This window comes from Rhinatrema bivittatum, chromosome 3 (assembly GCF_901001135.1).
Source record: "Rhinatrema bivittatum chromosome 3, aRhiBiv1.1, whole genome shotgun sequence".
Classification (NCBI taxonomy): domain Eukaryota; kingdom Metazoa; phylum Chordata; class Amphibia; order Gymnophiona; family Rhinatrematidae; genus Rhinatrema; species Rhinatrema bivittatum.
The window spans coordinates 583,218,969-583,237,296 of NC_042617.1; the positions used below are offsets into that span (position 1 = coordinate 583,218,969).

Genomic DNA, 18,328 nt, shown 5'->3' on the forward strand with positions numbered 1-18,328 from the left:
GGGAGGCGGTCATTCTTACTCCCCTCATTTTTATATTTAGGAGAGGCCTCACTACTTGGGGGGGGGCCTATCTGGTGCTAGGCCCCAGCCTGCTTTGCACATTATGTCAGTCACTGGGGAGGGAGGGGCACGGAGCCTGCATCCTTACTAAGTGCTTCTTTCCCCCTTAACCTCCAGCAGCTTCCTGCCCTCTGTCCCACCTTCCCTCCCTCCCTCTCCCACCTTCCTTCCTGCCCTCCATCCCACCTTCCTTCCCTCCCCCACATAGCTTATGCGCGTAACCCTTTTAAAATCCAGCGCATAAGGGGGTCATCTTCAAAACCTTTTGCAGGCATGAATGGGCTGTTTGAAAATGACTCTGGGGCCGTGCATGTAAAAGTAGGCGCAGGAGCAATTTTGCAGTTCCTTTTCTGCCTACTGCCAAGTGGTGTTCCCTGGGGGTGGAGAAATCATTTCCAGGTGGACTTTCTATTTTTCAAAGTATTGCCTGGGAATGTTTGAGGACCCTAGCAGGTGCAAACTCCTGTGCCCATGTTGCAAAAGGTCTCTGCAGTTCTGCTCGTTTTCAAAGCGGACTTGCATGTGCAAGTCTGCTTTGACACGCCCCCCCCCCCCCCAGGAAAGCCACGGGACTTGCGCGCGCCGGAAGGCTATGCAAGATAGGCTCGGCGCGCGCAGCGGGGGGGTTGGGATAGGTTTTCGGGGGTTACGCGCGTAACGTATGCGCGTAACCCTCTGAAAATTTACCCCATACTGTTAGCTGCGGTGTTAATCCCCTCCGTGCAGGTCATAGTATTCCATGTCAGAAAACAGGCCACATAATAATACTGCAATCATAATAATCAATGTTAAGGGCAGTATATATAGAGTTTAAATAATAATTATATACAGATTAAATAATAGCAAACAATAGTTTCATGAGATATACTGTTAGCCGGGGTATTAATCCCCTCAGTGCAGGTCATAATATTCCATGTCAGAAAGCAGGCCACTTAATAATACTATAACCATAATAATCAATGTTGAGGGCAGTATATATACAGATCAAATAATAATTATGGGCCGAATTTTAAAAGGGTTACGCGCATAACCCTTCTAAAACGGCCCTGCGCGCGCCGAGCCTATATTTCATAGGCTTCCGGCGCACGAAAAGCCATCCAGTGGGAGGCTGGCGCCATCTTTAAAAATGGCGCCAGCCGTCCAGTGCTCCTACCATGTGACAGGGGCCGGCCAATGGCACGGATACCCTGTCACATGGTAAGGGCAAAGGGCCATCGGCGCCATTTTTATTAGTGGCAGCCGACGGCCCGAGAGCGGGAGATCGCTCCCGGCGCCCCCACTGGACCACCAGGTGATTTTAAAACGTTTTGGGGGCATTTGGGAGGGTGGGGGAGGCTAAGGGGTCAGATTTAAAGGGTCGGGGGTGGGGTTTTTTTTTATCGGGCCATCGGTGCCATTTTTATTAGTGGCGGCCGATGGCCCGAGAGCGGGTGATCAGTCCCGGGGGCTTCCACTGGACCACCAGGTGATTTTAAAAAGTTTGGGGGGGGTTTGGGAGGGTGGGGGAAGGTAAGGGATTCGTTTTAAAGGATCAAGGTAGGTTTAGGGGTTGTTTTGGTGTGCCGGTCTTCCCGCCCTCTCCCCAAGTAACTCCAGTTAGTGGACACAAACCCGATTAACGATTTTTCACGATAAATCGGGGAAATTTCTTTTGTATCGCACTCTTTAACAATTTTTGACGATTTAAAAAATATCGGACGATATTTTAAATCGTCAAAAAACGATTCACATCACTAATAATAATCAATGTTAAGAGCACTATTTATATACTATCACTTACCACTCAAATTACATTTAATCGGACTCAATCTTGTAACCTTGTAAATAATTTGCTGTAAGTTATATCTGCTGTAAGTTACCACTCAAATCACATTTAATCGGACTCAATCTCGTAACCTTGTACATATTTTGCCGTAAGTTATATCCCCCTCTTCTCACCTCTAACTCCCAGTTATTTATTTCCCTGTTTTATTGTAACTGTCACTCTCCTTACAATGCTCTTGTTACAGTTGTTTGAGTTAACTCTTTGCTTGCTCACTTTGTTAAATGTAAACCGGTTTGATGTGATCCATGTCATGAAAGCCGGTATAGTAAAAATAATAAATAAATAAATAAATATACAGATTAAACTTCTTAAAACCCTACTTGTTTAAATGTAAACAAAGGGCCTCATTTTCTAAAGTATCGCAGGCCTGCCATCAGCAATCGCACCGTCGCAGTGCGATCGCTGCCGGTTTCGCACCCAATAGCGCCACCATAGGAGGTTTAGCTATTGGGCGTGAACACGGAGTCGGCCCCGGTGACGCCCCGACTCCTCCTCTTCCGGGGCCGACTCCGCCCCCATTTTGGTATCGCACGCGAAAAGGGACATTTCGCGTGCGAAAAGTCCCTTATCGCATGCGATACGTTGGAAAATAAGGCCCAAAGTCTCTTCCCTTTCCTGTGTTCGCTCCCCAATGTCCTTGAATAAAAGGGATGTTAACTGGGCTGCCAAGTGCTTTGGGTAAGGGCAGTGGTTTGTTGTGGATCTTGAGCATCTGAAATCATTCCAGAAGCATCAGGTTGTTTGGCTGAGTGGATCCTGGATGTGGATCTAAACAGCTCCTGCTGCACCTTCACTGTGGGTTGTTCACCCTATGGTCGGAACCACTCCCTGATTGGGAAGACCATGGTCTACGGTTCCTTGGTCTTTGGGGGTTTCCCACTATCTGACTGGGAGAATGAATTCCATGCCTCGTTTGGTGGGGGTCCACTCTCTGCCTGGGAGGATTAGGGTCTGTTGTTTTTGGTCACTGGGTCCACTCTCCTACTAGAAAAACTAGGATCCGTCACTCCTTGGTCACTAGGTCCACTCCTAGACTCAGGGTCCATTGCTTCTTAGTTGTCGGAGAGGTGGGAGAATACTCTCCAGCTAATTTTTTAAAATGTTATTTATTGATTATATTTGGCATGTGCCCATTTGTCTAAAGACATTCTGGGTGAGGTACAAGGCAACATAAAAAAAGAATCAGCAATAAAAGAAATGCCAAAGGGCAAAGGTACAAATATCAAGGGGCAAGACACAACCAAAGTCAGAAAATGCAATGAATTATATCCTACGTCCTACAAACAGAGCTAAAAAGAAACAAAACAGGTAAACAAACAGCAGCAAACACAGGCCTATGAAAAGGCCTCTGAAGAAAGAAAAAGACGGTCTTATTCTTTTCTTGAATTTGAAATAACCTGAAAGTGAATGAGCCTGCAACGCAAGCTGTTCCAAACACGAGGGCCAATGCAGGAGGAAACACATTTCCAGGTGCAGGTCTATGAGAAGCCTGCAAGGAGCAGACAGCGGGCAGCAGTAAGAGACGTAAGGCAGTTTTGTCGCCACAGTTGTGTGCAAATGTTTAGGCACGCTGGTCCAACTGTATGTTTCCATGAATCTCTAATGAACAGAAACTGACACAACCTCTACACGGAGCAAAGTTAAAACGCAGCATCTTTTCGCAATTTGTAATGCAAAAGCACTGTTTATTTGCTGATTTTAATTGACTGAAAATACTAAAATTGAGACTATGGCATATGGGAAACTTTGGATACCCTTCCAGATTTTTGTTGCTCCTTTTTTTTTAAGTTTTTTCTGCTGAACTGGGCTTCCTCGTTTACATTTCCTTCCTGCAGCAGCCTGGCAGGGGGGAGCAGGCTTGAGTAAGTAACAATCCCAGGCTACATTGAATCTCATTTTCTTTAGGACTTCAGCAAGGATCTCAGCTTCAGTTTCTAGAGGATTATACATTGACGCGCCGCTCCTAAACATCCACTTCACAGTAGGCGCAACATTGTCTGTGCGTTACATCATGATTCTGATGACGGGCTCGCTCTGTCACCAACAGAAATAAACCTTTCCCATCAGACCCAAGGAGTCCAACAAATGCTGGCTTTGTGACTCTGACCTGCGTTCTCTTGTCATTCAGGAGCTTTGAGTTCCAATTTAGGCATTAATTAAAGATACTTCTGTCTATTGGCGTTGACTTCTCCTTGCATCTCTTTATTCTGAAATCCGTCTTTCTACTAGATTCATACTTCCAAAAAAGCCTTTTAGATATTTTACTTTTTCGGCCTCTTCTATGGCTTTAAATAACGAGCATGGTGATTTAACTGATATTCATTTATGTTGGAGCACTGTACGTATCATATAGAGATACGAGGCAGATTCAGCAGAGAAGACCAAGAGAGCCAACTGCTTCTCTAACATTTTCCATGCCGTGGATACGTCTAACATGATATTCTGTGCATCTGTTTCCTGCCTGTATATCCTTTCCTGGTGACCCTATAGCTTTCCTTTTTGTCATTCTGCTGCATGTTCTATCAGTTTTGATTTTTTTTTTTTTTGTATTATGTAATTGTTGGAAATATAAAGTGAACCCCGCTAAAAAAAAAAAAAAAAAAAAAGAAATAAAGCTCATCAGAGAGGACAGGTGATCTGAGCTGTGAGTCATTTCCATGACCCATTTCTGAACTGAAGTCTGATAGTATCACCGCTACAAAAAGCAGTTTTACACTGCCCACAAATGGCAGAGAGTTGTCTGAACAAGTGTCCGTCGACTAACGAGAGACGCCAGCGTTGCCCACCCCTGCTCTTTCAGATAGGCCGATATCAGTCGAGCAAACAGCTATTTACATGGGTAGATGGATTTGAAAATTAACCTTTACGACTTTAACATTTTGTTGAAACAGATGCTGAAACGGATGCTACATTAACCCCAGTTTCATTGCTTTAGGCTGTTTTGGTTTTACTTAAACCTCGTCAAACAATCAACCGTGTGACGGCGGTGCAGTTCCTACATGAAAGGTAGTCTGTATGTAAAGGGTTAACTGACGCATTTACAGGTGATCCTGACTTCTAAACTACAGCGACTGCCCTCAGGTAACCGCATAAGCGACTGGCACACAAGACACCCGCTGGGCCCCACTATAAATTAGAGAACCCCCTGCCCCGTGGTTTGTAGGTTCATGATCGGTGGGGGATAGACAGTGCCACCGACCCCACATGATTTCCTAGGCCCCACCATAGTCAGGAAACACTCTGCATACTCGAATAAACCTTTATTGAAAAAGGCACGCTGGCACTATAAGGGTAAAGGCCCAGCCTAAGACATCATGTAAATACTGCAGGAGGACACAAGGGGAATTTTCCTCTGAATAATAGTAACAGAATAAGTAAGAAATAGCTGAGGGGAAAAGGCAGGATGTGGGTTTTACCGCTAATAAGGAAACCAGAGAATGCCAACGGCAGCCTATACTTAGCAGTCTCTCTTCCTGAGAAGTGAAGCTGGCACCAAGGCCGAGGGGCTCCTGCAGACAAAAAATCCTGACAGCAATGGAGAGGGGACATTTTCCCAGCTGCCTTGGGCTGAATTGTTCATTTGGCTTCTTTGCTGGGATAGGTCCAGAAAAACTTCAGCTCTGCTACCGCACATTTTAGTCTTTGTGGGGGTCCTGTCAAACTCGGGGTTAAGCAGCCGTCTCTCACATGCAACAGGCTAGGACACCAAGAGGATATTAGCACAGGTTGCCTGGCTCCTAGTGGTGCTAAGAGCATTTTCCCCTCTCTCCTATTCCCTCCCCCCCATCCGTCCCAGCCAGCGCTATCTATGAGCTTCATTGCCCTCTCCGAAGGAGCGCCCCGCGACCCACAGATCAGCAGGCTTTGGTGCGAAGGAAAAACCAGCACTTGCAGCTGCCTTTGAAGGCTCCTCCTGGGCGGGACTCTTGGATGATCTAGCCTGACTCTGATTCCAGGTTTCTGTGGCGCTCTTCTGCTCCACTGGGATTCCTCCTGATGCAGCCGCCCACTTGCTCCAGCTCTGCCTGCCTCCTGCTCTCTAGCTGCTTCCCCTGCAACTGCCTCTGAATTCTCTCCGGTGCCAAAAAATCCTGGCTTTTCATGAGGAATTCAAGCAAGGAAGGCGCAGTCTCTGCTTGGCCCTCCCACGTGCTCCGTGCCCAGGTTCATTGCGGAATGCCCACCCTACGCACATCCTCTGTGCTTTCTAATCCAGGAAGAGCAGCTCTCACTGATCCTTTCAGGCAGAAAGGCCTGAGCTATGCCCAGCTGGAGGATCACCTCTATGGTTCCCACAGAGACTCGTACAGCAAGCATCCTGAATTCAGCAAGTCGGAAGGGTTGTTTTTTTTCTCTCTCCTCTGTTTTGTAACTTGGTTAAGGGACTGCTCTACAAGTCAGTCCATCAGCGCCTGGAAAAGTCATTGTCCGGTAGGCACTGGGTCCCCTTATTAACTTTAGCTCGGTCCTGGCAGCCAGTGCGTAAAGGATGTACCTGTGTTAACAGATAAAATACATTTTGCTTGTACTCCAAGCTCCATGGTATGCTTTTCGGGGCATGTTTGAAGAGGCTTATAACCAGAAGATGAACAGTCATTTGGTTAAAAAAAAATGAACAGGAACTATTACATTCACCACTCACGGGACAACCCCGTGAGTTGCTTCACTCACCTGCTGCCGGACCCACCGGATCCCCCGCTAGGCACACGTGCGCCTGTCCCCCTATTTAAAGGGCCTGCAGCAGGAAGTCTGGGCGGCACCCACTGATGACAGCCAAACTGCCATTTTCTGGCATCGATTATTTGGAAAAGTAAAGGATGAGTTGGCAGCTCGGGACCTTCCTTCGTCTCTAGAAGCTCTTATTGACTTGGCTATCCGAGTTGATCTAAGATTCCAGGAAGAAGCTCGAGAAAAGAAGATTTCTCATATAATTCTCCCAGTTACCCTCCCATCAGTGGTGGGAAAATTAATGGAAACGCTGCTGAAGGAAAGGATAGTGAACCGTCTACAATCTGGTGGGTTGCTGGACCCGACGCAGCATGGATTCACCAGGGGAAAATTCTGTCAGACAAATCAGATTGATTTTTTTTTTTGATTGGGTGACTAGAGAATGGATCGAGGAAGAATGCTTGATGTGATCTACTTGGATTTCAGCAAAGCTTTTGATACGGTCCTGCATATGAGGTTTGGGAATAAAATGAGAAACTTGGGAGTGAGCACCAAGATGGTGGTATGGCTTACAAACTGGTTGACCAATAGGAAACAGCATGTAATGGTAAATAGGACATACTCTGAAGAGAGAGCCATGTTAGGCAGAGTGCCCCAGGTATCAGTGTTGGGACCATTTCCTTTCAGTATCCGCCCGCATGCAAATGAGGGCCCGCGATAAAAGGAGGCGCTAGGGACACTAGCGCATCCCTAGTGCCTCCTTTTTGACAGGAGCGGTGGCTGTCAGTGGATTTGACAGCTGACGCTCAATTTTACTGGCGTCGGTTCTCGAACCCGCTGACAGCCACGGGTTCGGAAAACGGACGCTGGCAAAATTGAGAGTCCATCTTCTAACCCGCAGGCCGCGGGCAGATTTTTAATTTTTTTTTTAAATTTTGATTGTTTTTTATTTTTGAGGCCTCCGACTTAATATCGCTTAATATCCCGCGGGAATAACTAATAGGGCCATCAATATGCATTTGCATGTTGCAGGTACTATTAGTTTCAGGGAGGTTGGCCGCGCGTTTTCGACGCGTTATTACTCCTTACTGTATAAGGGGTAAACATAGCGCATCGAAAACGTGCGGCCAAACGCGGGCTAACAATGCGCTCCAGCAGAGCGCACTTTACTGTATCGGCCCGTTTGTGAGGGTCAATGTGGAAGGGATAGAAGGTAAAGCTTGTCTATTTGTGGATGATACTAAGATCTGCAACAGAGTGGACACGCCAGAAAGAGTGGAGAGAATGAGAAATGATTCAAAGAAGCTTGAACAGTGGTCAATGACATGGCAGCTGGGATTCAATGCCAAGAAGTGCCGAGTCATGCATCTGGGGTGCAATAATACAAAAGAGCTGTATGTGATGGTGGGTGAAAGACTGATATGCACGGACCAAGAGGGAGATCTTGGTGTGATAGTGAGTGGTTGGGGATCTGAAGATGGCGAAGCAATGTGACAAGGCGATAGCTATAGCCAGAAGAATGTTGGGCTGCATAAAGAGAAGAATAACAAGTAAGAAATAGGAGGTGATGATGCCCTTGTACAGGTCCTTGGTGAGGCCTCACCTGGAATATTGTGTACAATTCTGGAGCCTGTACCTCAAAAAGGATAGAGACAGGATAGAGGTGGTCCAAAGAAGAGTGACAAAAATAGAGTGGGGTCTGTATCAGAAGACCTATGAGGAGAGGCTGAAGGATTTGAATATGTATACCCTGAAAGAGAGGAGGTACAGGGGAGATATGATATAGACCTTCAGATTCCTAAAAGGTTTCAATGATGTATGAACTTTGAACCTTTTCCATTGGAAAGAAAACAATAGAACTAGGGGGGTCACAAAATGAAACTCCAGGGGAGGACGACTCAGAACTGTCAGGAAATATTTATTCACAGAGAGGGTGGTGGAGACCTGGAATGCCCTTTCAGAGGAGGTTGTGAAGAAGAAAACAGTCAAAGAATTCAAAGGAGCATGGGCTAAACATTGTGGATATCTACAAGCCAGAGGATGGAAATGAGATAAGTGTGCAGGAAGGTAACTTGCTGGTACAGTGGTACCACCCTTAGAAGAAGGCATGGAGATTACTACCCTTAACCATAAAGCTTTTATGCTTTTAATCCAACTGCAGCATTGCTCCCCACTTAGACAGCAGGGGAAAAAGAGGAATTGGATTCAGACCTCAAATAGGGCCCTGACTTCCATGGTCTGGGACACTGATTCACAGACATAAGGGAAAAAGCACAGGGCTTCTTCTATGGCCAAGTCCTAAAAAAGAAATGAAAACTTGCATAGGGGTAACTTGCTGGTGCGGCAGTTACCACCCTTAATCAATAAGCCTTCATATTTTTTATGCAATTCCACCATTGCTCTCTGCTTCAACGGCAGGGTAAAAGGGGTTTTGGATTCAGACAGCTACTAACGAGGGCCCTGCCTTTTACGGTCTGGGGAACTGATAAGCATGGGGGTAACCTGCACAGAGCAGTTGCTATCCTTAACAGAAAGCTTGGGATTACTACTTGATGCTTTTGATGCAACTGCAACATCGCTCTCTGCTTCGAAGGAGGGGGGTGGGGGTGGGGGGTGGAAGGAAGACAAATTTGGATTCAGAGACAACCAACACGAGCCATTACTTTTTTACAGTCTGGGGTACTGATGCACTGACATTAAGGAAAAGGGCCTTTCGCCAGTCCTTCAGCACTGTTTCAAGGAGCCAGTCTGCTCCTGGACTTCTCATCATTGCCAGCTTCTTCGAGACACTCCGTTCTTCATGGGAATTCCCTCGTTGTCTTCTTCTGTGTTCCTGGTCTCTCGTCGGATCCCGTGTCTTCATCTTAGATGTTCCTGATGTCTTCGCCTGCAGATCTTCCTGATGTCTTCATCATTAGATGTCCCTGATGTCCTCGTCTCTACATGTTCCAGTTGATCCTGCCTTCAGATGTCCTCGTCTTCAGATGCCCCTGATGTCCTTGTCTTCAGATGATCCTGATGTCCCGCCTCCAGGCGTCCACTTCTTCCAGCCTCTCTCTCTTTGGAGGTCTTGTTCTCGGTCTTTGGAGGTCTTGTTCTCGGATGTCCTTGGTTCCGGCTTTGCCCTATACTCCCCATGGTGGATTGTGCTTGCAGTGGATCTGCCATGTCACCGGTTGCACCAGGTCACTGAAGCCTCCACTCCGGCCAGAACCTGCTTTGAGTGTTGCCCAGATTCCACCTCATCCTGAGTTTTAACCTTTCTGTCATCTATCCACTCATCAAGAGTCCTTGCCCACCTAGTGTCCTTGCCTGTCCTCGTTCGGATGTCTCAAGTTCTGGGGGTTCGTCCTAGCCACTCGCCAGCAGATCATGTGTGCATTGGACCTGCTAGGGCGCCGCCACTCCAGGTCACTGTAGCCTTTACTCCGGCTGGAACCTGCTAGGAGAGTCGCCCGGATTCCTTGCCTCAGCCTTGCCTTAGCCTTGTCTCGGCCTTGGCTTCTTGCCTAGTGTCTTTGCCCAACCATGTCTCCAAGTACCTTCTCCCGACCATGTCTCCAAGTACCTTCGCCCACCTATGTTTCCAAGTTCCTTCGTCTCGACCATGTCTTCAAGTGTCTTTGTCTTGTTCCAGTACCATCGCCTGTCCTTGATCTCTTCCATCCTGTCGCATCTGCCGCTTCCTGGCTGCAGGTCTGAAAGGGCTATCGAGTGGCCGGAGGGCTACCCCAGAGACCAGAATTGCGTTGTTGGGACTATCTTGATGCACTCAGGTTCAGCAGAGGTCAGGGCTCCTGGTCTTCAGCCTGTCCACCCATGCTTGGACCTGCCTTGCCTGCCTCGATGCTTCTCGGGAGCTCCTCTGCAGTCGTGGTCCAAGGGCACACTACCTCTCTGGAAGGGAGACCGCTCTCTAGTGCTCCCCTAACACAACCAATCCTGTCGTTTTCGGATTTCTATGGCTCAGACTCCACCAACAGTCTATTGACTGGGCCACATTACAGGTCAACCATTGGGGTCTGTCCTGCCAGGTGCATTGTGCCACCCAATCTTTGCCTCTACTCACCCTGCTCCAGACTACCTCACCTGAACCTCTGGATTTACTGCTCTGGTACACTTCGTTTACCAACTTAAGCCAGAAATCACAACCTAGAGCCTGAGTGTTGTGTAAAGCTGCTGGCTGACCAGAACTCTTGGAAACCATCCTTGTAGAGGTAGAAGTTACTGCCAAGAAAGCGGGGGCTGTCCTCATCCAACACAATGATCCTGACATACGTAAGCCATGTTTTTCTCTCACTAAAGGATTTGTACCAGCCAAGAAGAACCTCCCAGTGGAGGCTCCTCTACGACCACTAGAAACCCAAGGAATACCTGCAACTCATGTCAAGTTCCCAGATGGTAAAGAAGTACCATTGATGCCACCCCAGAAGCCGAAGACAGGAGGTTCTGGGAGGGGGCTTAGAAGAGGGGGTACTGTTACCTTCACTGCTCGCGGGATGATCCCAAGAGTGGCTTCACTCACCCAATGCCAGACTTTTTTTGTTTCTTTTATTTTTCATCCTACTTAATATCACAACGATATTAAGTAGGAGGCAATACAGAAAAGCAGTTTTTTCTTCTTTTCTGTACTTGTTTTTGATGCGCTCAGCTAGTAACGCCTGCTCCAGGCAGGCATTATAGATGACAGTTAAATGTGCATCTGAGACGCACATTTATTTTTTTGCATCGGGAGTGAATTCCTAATAGCCTCATTCACGTGCATTTGCATGTGATTAACACTATTAGATTCACTCCGCATTGGTCACGCATTGAACATGTGCTAATCCCCTTATTGCACGGTTGAACATGTGCTAATCCCCTTATTGCACGCGTTGAACATGTGCTAATCCCCTGAGCGCACTGTATTACATCGGCCCCTAAGGAAGGAAACCACATTTCCTTCCTCCATTTTATTACCCCCCTCCCCCCCCCCCCCACACCATTTCTGAGCGGGTGTGATTTAGGACTGCGCATCTTCCTGAGATCCCTCTCCCAGAGCTCATTTTGGCTTCTTAGTTGCTAGGCATGATGGGGGTTATAGTTTCCACCTCCTCCACTTTGTCTTCCTCTGGGGATTTTCTTCTTCTGTTATTGCATCCTGGTTTTTTCTCTAGATTATCTGCAGCTATCATAGCGACATCCCCATCACAAGGACATTATTAATAACTTTCATGTTGGAACTTGATAGGACTGGGTTCTGCGTTTATCCTTGCATAAACTAACCAAAACCTTTATGTTGTCTAAAGTTTGGGTGTCTCCAGATGCCTCATGTTTAACATGAATTAAATGGAAGATGTTTCTGGGAGGTATTTTTGGAGGAGAGACCCCTCTTCGTGAGAGGGTTTGGCTGGGACTGAGTTCGAGGCTCCAACCTCCAATCTTATTTTGTCTCCTTCCCCAGATCTCTCCTTTGCCCTCAGCTCTTCTCCACTTCCCTCTCCATCCCCAGCTATTTTGCCCACTTCCCTCTCTTCAGTCCCACTTGTCCCTCAGAATTTCTGCAATAAAAAGGGTGAAACAGAAGTGTGAGCATAATGTACAAAATTCTCTTGATGTGTGCATATCATTAAAGCAGTAATATTTATTGCAGTTAACTTGGGTGTGATTTTTATTTCATCTAAGTTAGAAGAAGGCCCAGAGACCTAATATCATTGGAGATTTCCTAAGAACATAAGAAACTGCCATACTGGGTCAGATTGAGGCGTCCATCAAGTCCAGCATCCTGTTACCAACAGTGGCCAATCCAGGTCACAAGCACCTGGTAAGAACCCAACAGTAAATAGATCCCATACTGCTAATAGTTGTAACCAAGTCAGCTTGGTTTAGATATTTCTCCTCCAGGAACTTGTCCAAACCTTTTTTAAACTCAGCTATGCTAACTGCTGTAACCACATCCTATGGCAATGAATTCCGAGCTTAATTGTACATTGAGTAAAACAGAATTTTCAGAGTTTGTTTATGGCACAGGATATGGTGATTGGTATGGATCTAGGATACTGATATGACAGACGATGGTGATCGCTATGCTAATGATAGGAAATGCAGCCATATGTACGATAGGTACATGTTGTGATTGTTGATGTAGTACAAAGTTAATATTATCTTATCATGTATCTGTTTTATTGTAATTACTATGTGTGTATTATTCTGTAAACTGCTAATGATAGGAAATGCTAATGATAGGAAATGCAGCCATATGTATGATAGGTACATGATGTGATTGTTGATGTAGTACAAAGTTAATATTATCTTATCATATATCTGTTTTATTGTAATTACTATGTGTGTGTATTATATTCTGTAAACCGCCATGGTAGCTTTGGCTGATTTGAGCGGTATATAAAATTTTAAATAAATAAATACGTATTAGACGACCTTGCTCAGCTGAGGAAGTGAGGACTGGTCTTTCACTTCAGGAGCTGTCTCCAAAGCTTCTTTTCCTATTCAGTCTACCAGGTCTCTGTCCGCACATCTCTGACCTGGAGTTAAGAAAATCGTAGTTGGGCCAATGCACCTCTCTGCAACCGGGAGTAGTACTAAGGGGCTGATGCAATAAGACACGCGCTTAAAACAGGCGTTAGTATTGAGTGCCTGTTGTCCTAATGGCCATGCAGCCACATCCCCTGTGTGCCCGATGCAGTATTTAAATGAGAGCAAAATCGGGGCAGTGCAAAAAAGGTCGCACTAAGGTAGAATTGAGCACCTCTGGCACTCAAACGTTTATTGCATCGGGTGCCTACAACTGCATCAGGTGCTTAATATGAGCACCTGATGTTTTGATTGTGCTTTTTTAAAATTATTTTGCTGAGGTGCTGATTTCAAAGCAATTTTATGCGTTGGGCACTATTGGGTATGCTTTTGTTAAGGTGCATGTTTTGGACAAACTAATCTCCTTACTGCATCAGGTGCTATTCTTGCACACCCAACAGCAAGTAAACCCGTGCACTAGGCCAAGCACAGCTTATCACATCGGCCCCTTTGTGCCCTCATTTACATGGGATTTCCATGCGAGGGCGCTAAGCAGTACTTCCATTTTGAATGTATCATGTGCATGCAAAACTCCTTCAGGCCAATGCAATACAGTGCGCTCGGCTGAGCACACTGTTTACCCGTAGTTGGACGTGGATTTTGGACGTCCATCCACAACCCTTTATTCTATAAGAGGATCAGTGCATCCAAAATGCACGTCCAAACCCCCGCAAAACTAATAGTGCTTATTACATGCAAATGCATGTTGATGAGGCTATTAGCTATTCTCCCCCGATTAAAAAAAAATGTGCATCCGACACGCACATTTCTGAGCAGCCCAAAAAGTGTACAGAAAAGCAGAAAATACTGCTTCTCAGTACTTCCTCCGACTTAATATGGTGGCGAGCATCCATTTCCCTAACCTGTGGCCAGCGGCGGATTCACGATGTCGGACCGGCCCGGGTATTCGCCGCCCAGGACACATCACGTGGTCTGCCAAGCGAGGCTCTGTCACGGCCGCACACGGCCCACTGGGGGATGCCCGATCCCCCGATAGGCCAATCCCCCCCTGCCTGTAGCTGTGCACAGGTTAGGAAAACAGATGCTCGTAAAATTGAGTGACCATTTTCTCAACCCGCCGACAGCCACTTCTCCTGGGCGCCTACTGCCAAGGAGGTGCTAGGGGCGCACATTTGTCCCTAGCGCATCCTTTTTAGCGCGACCCCCTCATTTAAATATTGAATCGCGCGCCCAGGAGAGGTGGCTGGTTGCGCGTTATGAAAGCAGGCGCTTAACACAGAGGGCCGGTTTTCTGCGCAGATTTATTGTTGCATTGGGTAGTAAGGGTTGCGGGCAGTAAATGTGCTTGGAAGTGAAGGTAAAACTGTATATTCGGCTAAAGACACCTTTTCGGCATCGAGAGGGCCACGGGGAGCCGAGGAAGCCTGCACCACTGAGAGTACCTGTTGTGCTGGGGGGGGTAGGTGCCACCAGCAGGTACTTTTTTTTTTTTTTTTTTAAATCACCCCGGTAGAAGCAGTAACTGCTGCATGGATGGAAAAATAAAACTGATGGTGCCTATCGGGTAATTATCGTAGGGCTGGCCACGCAAACATAACCACGGCTCAGCAACTCGGGCAAGGAGCAGGCCGTGCCCTGCAAGCTCCGGGGAGCGCTCCAGTACGCAGGCGCGGCCGGCGGAGGCGGGGCGCTGCCAGCCGCATAGTTTACCTTGGAGACTGTTGCCAGGGAGCGAACGCGGTTGCCAGGATGGGGGGAGGGCGGGAGAAGGGAGGACCGCGGCAGGTGGGGGGGGCAGACGCCGCTCACCTCCGCCCGGGAGCTGCCCTGCCATCCCCGCACCGGCAGCAGCCATGACGTCGCTTCTGCCGCAGAAGGATCTGATGGGCGGCGGCAGCGGCGGCGGCGGCAGCACCGGGGGCACCTACACCTTCTCCAGCCGCCCGCGGGTGCTGCGCGGCCACAAGAAGTACCGGGGCGAGGAGGCGCCCGCGTGAGTAGCGAGGTCACCGCGCAAACTAAGGAAGGGCTGCCCCTCCCCCCCCCCCCCCCCCCGCACCTTAGGAAGGGGGAGAAACAGCACAGTCTCCGTCCGTCCCTCCAACCGGGGAAAAAGTACTTTCCCTCTGTCCTTTTCCCTCTGTGCGGTGCAGTTCTAGTGGCCATCAAAGCAACAAAGCATCTAAGTCAAGTGCAAGCTTTGCAATTGCAGCAGATAGGATAGCAAAAGGGGGGGAAAATGTCTACTCAAGGCTGGGGAAAGAAGGGGGACTGCCCTGGGCGTCAGGTTACCCTCTTGACTTCCTCTGTCAGACTAAGGGAAGGGGGGAGGGGGCACCATTTTGTCCAGCACTAGAATTGTTTCCCATAGGGGTGGCAGGGGTGGGTGGGATGTTACTGGCCAGTTGAGGAAGGGGCAGCTGGTGCTGCAGCAGTGGTTACTTTAAACTCCCCTTTGGGGTTAATTCAGGGGAATGCACATGTAGGCACTTCTCTGAAGCATGTGATGTTCTTGGAGTTAGGGGCAAGTAGGGGAGCCCATCATACCTTCAGCCCCCCCCCCCCCCCCCCCCCAGCCTAACATGGAGCTTGAAAACTGCCAACAGCTCCTCGCATCAAGTGCCACCCGGTAGTGCAGCACATGCCCAAGGCTTGCCAGAGGTCATGATTTAAGTGAGGCACTCCTCCATCTGTACGTTAAAAAGAAGTAGATTTTTCTACAAGGTTTTCTGAGGGACGGACATCACATTTTGAGTCAAGAAAAAAAAAGAATTTTGACAACTACTACTAAAGAATATTCTTGCTCCTGTGTTGTGCTGCAGAGCGGAAGAAACCACTCACTATGGAAACATTATGTATGACAGGAGAGTTGTACGAGGCAGCACGTACTCACAACAGATCTTTCCTCTGGTAAGTAGAGTTTGGATAAAAGTCTGAGGATTTCGCTGTAGGAAACTTTAGAAATCTTGGTAAAGAAATGGAATTGCTCAGATAAGTTACTCTTTTTTTTTTTTGGTTTTGTCCTGATTATTTCATCCACACTGATCTCACTTCATGGTTCCAGTCACTTCCTTTTCCTTGGCGATGCAGGCTTAGGATGTGCAGAAGATTTCTCAGTGTACCCATCCTTTTTGAGCTCTTCAGACTTCTCCAAGGGTCAGAGAAGAGAATGAAGGATTTATTTTGTTTTGTTTGTGTACTGCCTTTTCAAAGTCTCCGTTACTGCTTCTCTGCTATAGCTCTGATTGAGAGATGTCCAAGCCTCACATGCTAACAGTTGGTCTCTTTTATGTCCATGGTCACCATTTCCTCAAGAGCAGGTTATCTCATGGTAGCAGTGGCCAAGGACTGAGTACCTCAGAGCCCTCAGGTTTAACCTTCAGACTTTTTCTCATCTATTAGTCTCCTCCCCTATCACTGCAGCATAAATGGTCATCGCCGAGGGGCCAACCAACTGAAGAAACCTTCAATATTTTCTTTTATGTTCATTTTTCCTGAACAAGAACTACTCTGATTGTTTTCCTGTTGGGCATCCTTTCTAACCAGTTACCAGTGGCGAGAGAAGGAGATGATAAAGAGAGGCTGAGGAACCGAAAGGGCAGTGTGGCACGAAGAGATAGCTGGGCCAAGGAAGAAAAAACAGGCAGTGAGAGAAAAAGGGGGAAAAAAAAAGAGAGTGGTCAGAAAGCCTGTCTAACTGTACATATAAGAGAGAAGCAAAAGAGAGATTAGGGCAAACGTAAAAGGAAGGGAAAATCGTAAAAGGCTTTTTTAAAAAAAAAAAAGGGCCACGAAGACCAGAAAAAAGATGGAAGAAAACTTAGTCAGTTGGGAGCCAGGTGCAAAAGGAAGAACAAAATCTTGTACTTTGCTAAAAATAAAGTGTGCTGGGGAGAGCAGTGGTAGAAAGCAGCAGGTCCTGCCTCTTTGCAGTCGCATCGCCGGACGGGACAGCGGTAGGCACAGCCATCCTAAAAGCAGGCCAACAAATGCTCTTTCCTGCTCCCGCCTCTTAGATAGAAGAGAGAAGAGCGATGCTTAAACGCCGGCCCGCTCCGAGTACCTGAGTCCATGCTGTGGAAAGGGGCAGTTTTGTACAGCGCTGTGTCTAAGTGCTGCATGTGATGGTTTCCTTTGCCACGCAGTCTGTTGTAATGGGCTTTTATTTGTACTGCGCAGCACGATAATTCAAGGTACTGCCGACATTTGGGAAATAAATCTAATTCCATGTGTTAGCTTTCTTTTTCACAAATCCAGAACAATATTTTGTATTGTTTTGTTTCTGCAAAGCCAAAACGCCACGGGGACAGTTTTCGAAACTGTGCGGGTAGTTGCAAAGCCCGCAAACACTTTTATCCCACTGACTTAGCCCCAGTTCTCAGAGGGAGAAGTTTCCCTTTTGAAACTGCCCAGAGGAAAAGAGATTTGCACCTGTTTTCTCTGCCCATGCTTTTCCCCTGGAAAACAACGCGGTGGGTTTTGAAAATGCAAAACTCAGGCCGATTCGATAAAGACTGCGGGAGAACGGTCACTCCCTGTTGAGCGCCCGCTCTCCAGACACGGCGCCCGGCCACCTATTCCTGGCCGCGCGATCCTATCTAAAAGGAGGCGCTAGGGACGGTTACGCGCCTGCAGTGCCTCCTTCGCCCAGGAGAGGTGGCTTTGTCAGCGGGTTCAGGAAACCGATGCTCAATTTTAGGAGCGTCGTTTTTCGAACCCGCTGAGGTCGTTTTTCGAACACGGGCGCTGGTAAAATTCAGCGTCCGTTCTCCTAACCGGACCGGCTGGCACATTTAAAAAAACTTGGTTTTTTTTTTTACATTTTTGGTTCCTCCGATATTAAATCGCAGGCTGTACAGAGAAGCAGGATAGGCCGCACATTTTACTTTCCTGGGTGAATAACTAATAGCCTCATCAACGTGCATTTGCATGTGATGAGCGCTATTAGTTTTCGGGGGTTTTTGGCCACGCGTTTTCGAGGCGCTAAACCCCTTACAGTAAAAGGAGTTGAAAACATGCGTCCAAACGTGTGTAGATCAGAGCGCACGGCCGAGCGCACTTTACAGAATTGGCCTGACTCTACGCTTCGTTGCCTCCCCTGACCTAACCCCGCCCTTGAGCCCACCTCCTTTTCCTGCAGGTTAGGGTGGGCAGTTTTCAAAAAGTCAATTTAGCTGGATACATGACTTTTGCAAATTGCTCCCTGTGTTTTTGTGTATATACACGTCCACTGGCTCTATCTAC

General features: G+C 47.5%; 1 protein-coding gene across 1 annotated transcript in view; it reads left to right on the forward strand.

The window, feature by feature from the left end:
- Positions 1-14,859: 14,859 nt before the first annotated feature.
- Positions 14,860-18,328, forward strand: part of RSPH3 (radial spoke head 3) — an 83,702-nt gene continuing 80,233 nt past the window's right edge. Inside the window, exons 1-2 of the mRNA XM_029596633.1 lie at positions 14,860-15,077; positions 15,907-15,994. Coding sequence (XP_029452493.1) covers positions 14,938-15,077; positions 15,907-15,994 — 228 coding nt within the window. The 5' untranslated portion in view covers positions 14,860-14,937. The remainder of the gene's footprint in view (positions 15,078-15,906; positions 15,995-18,328) is intronic.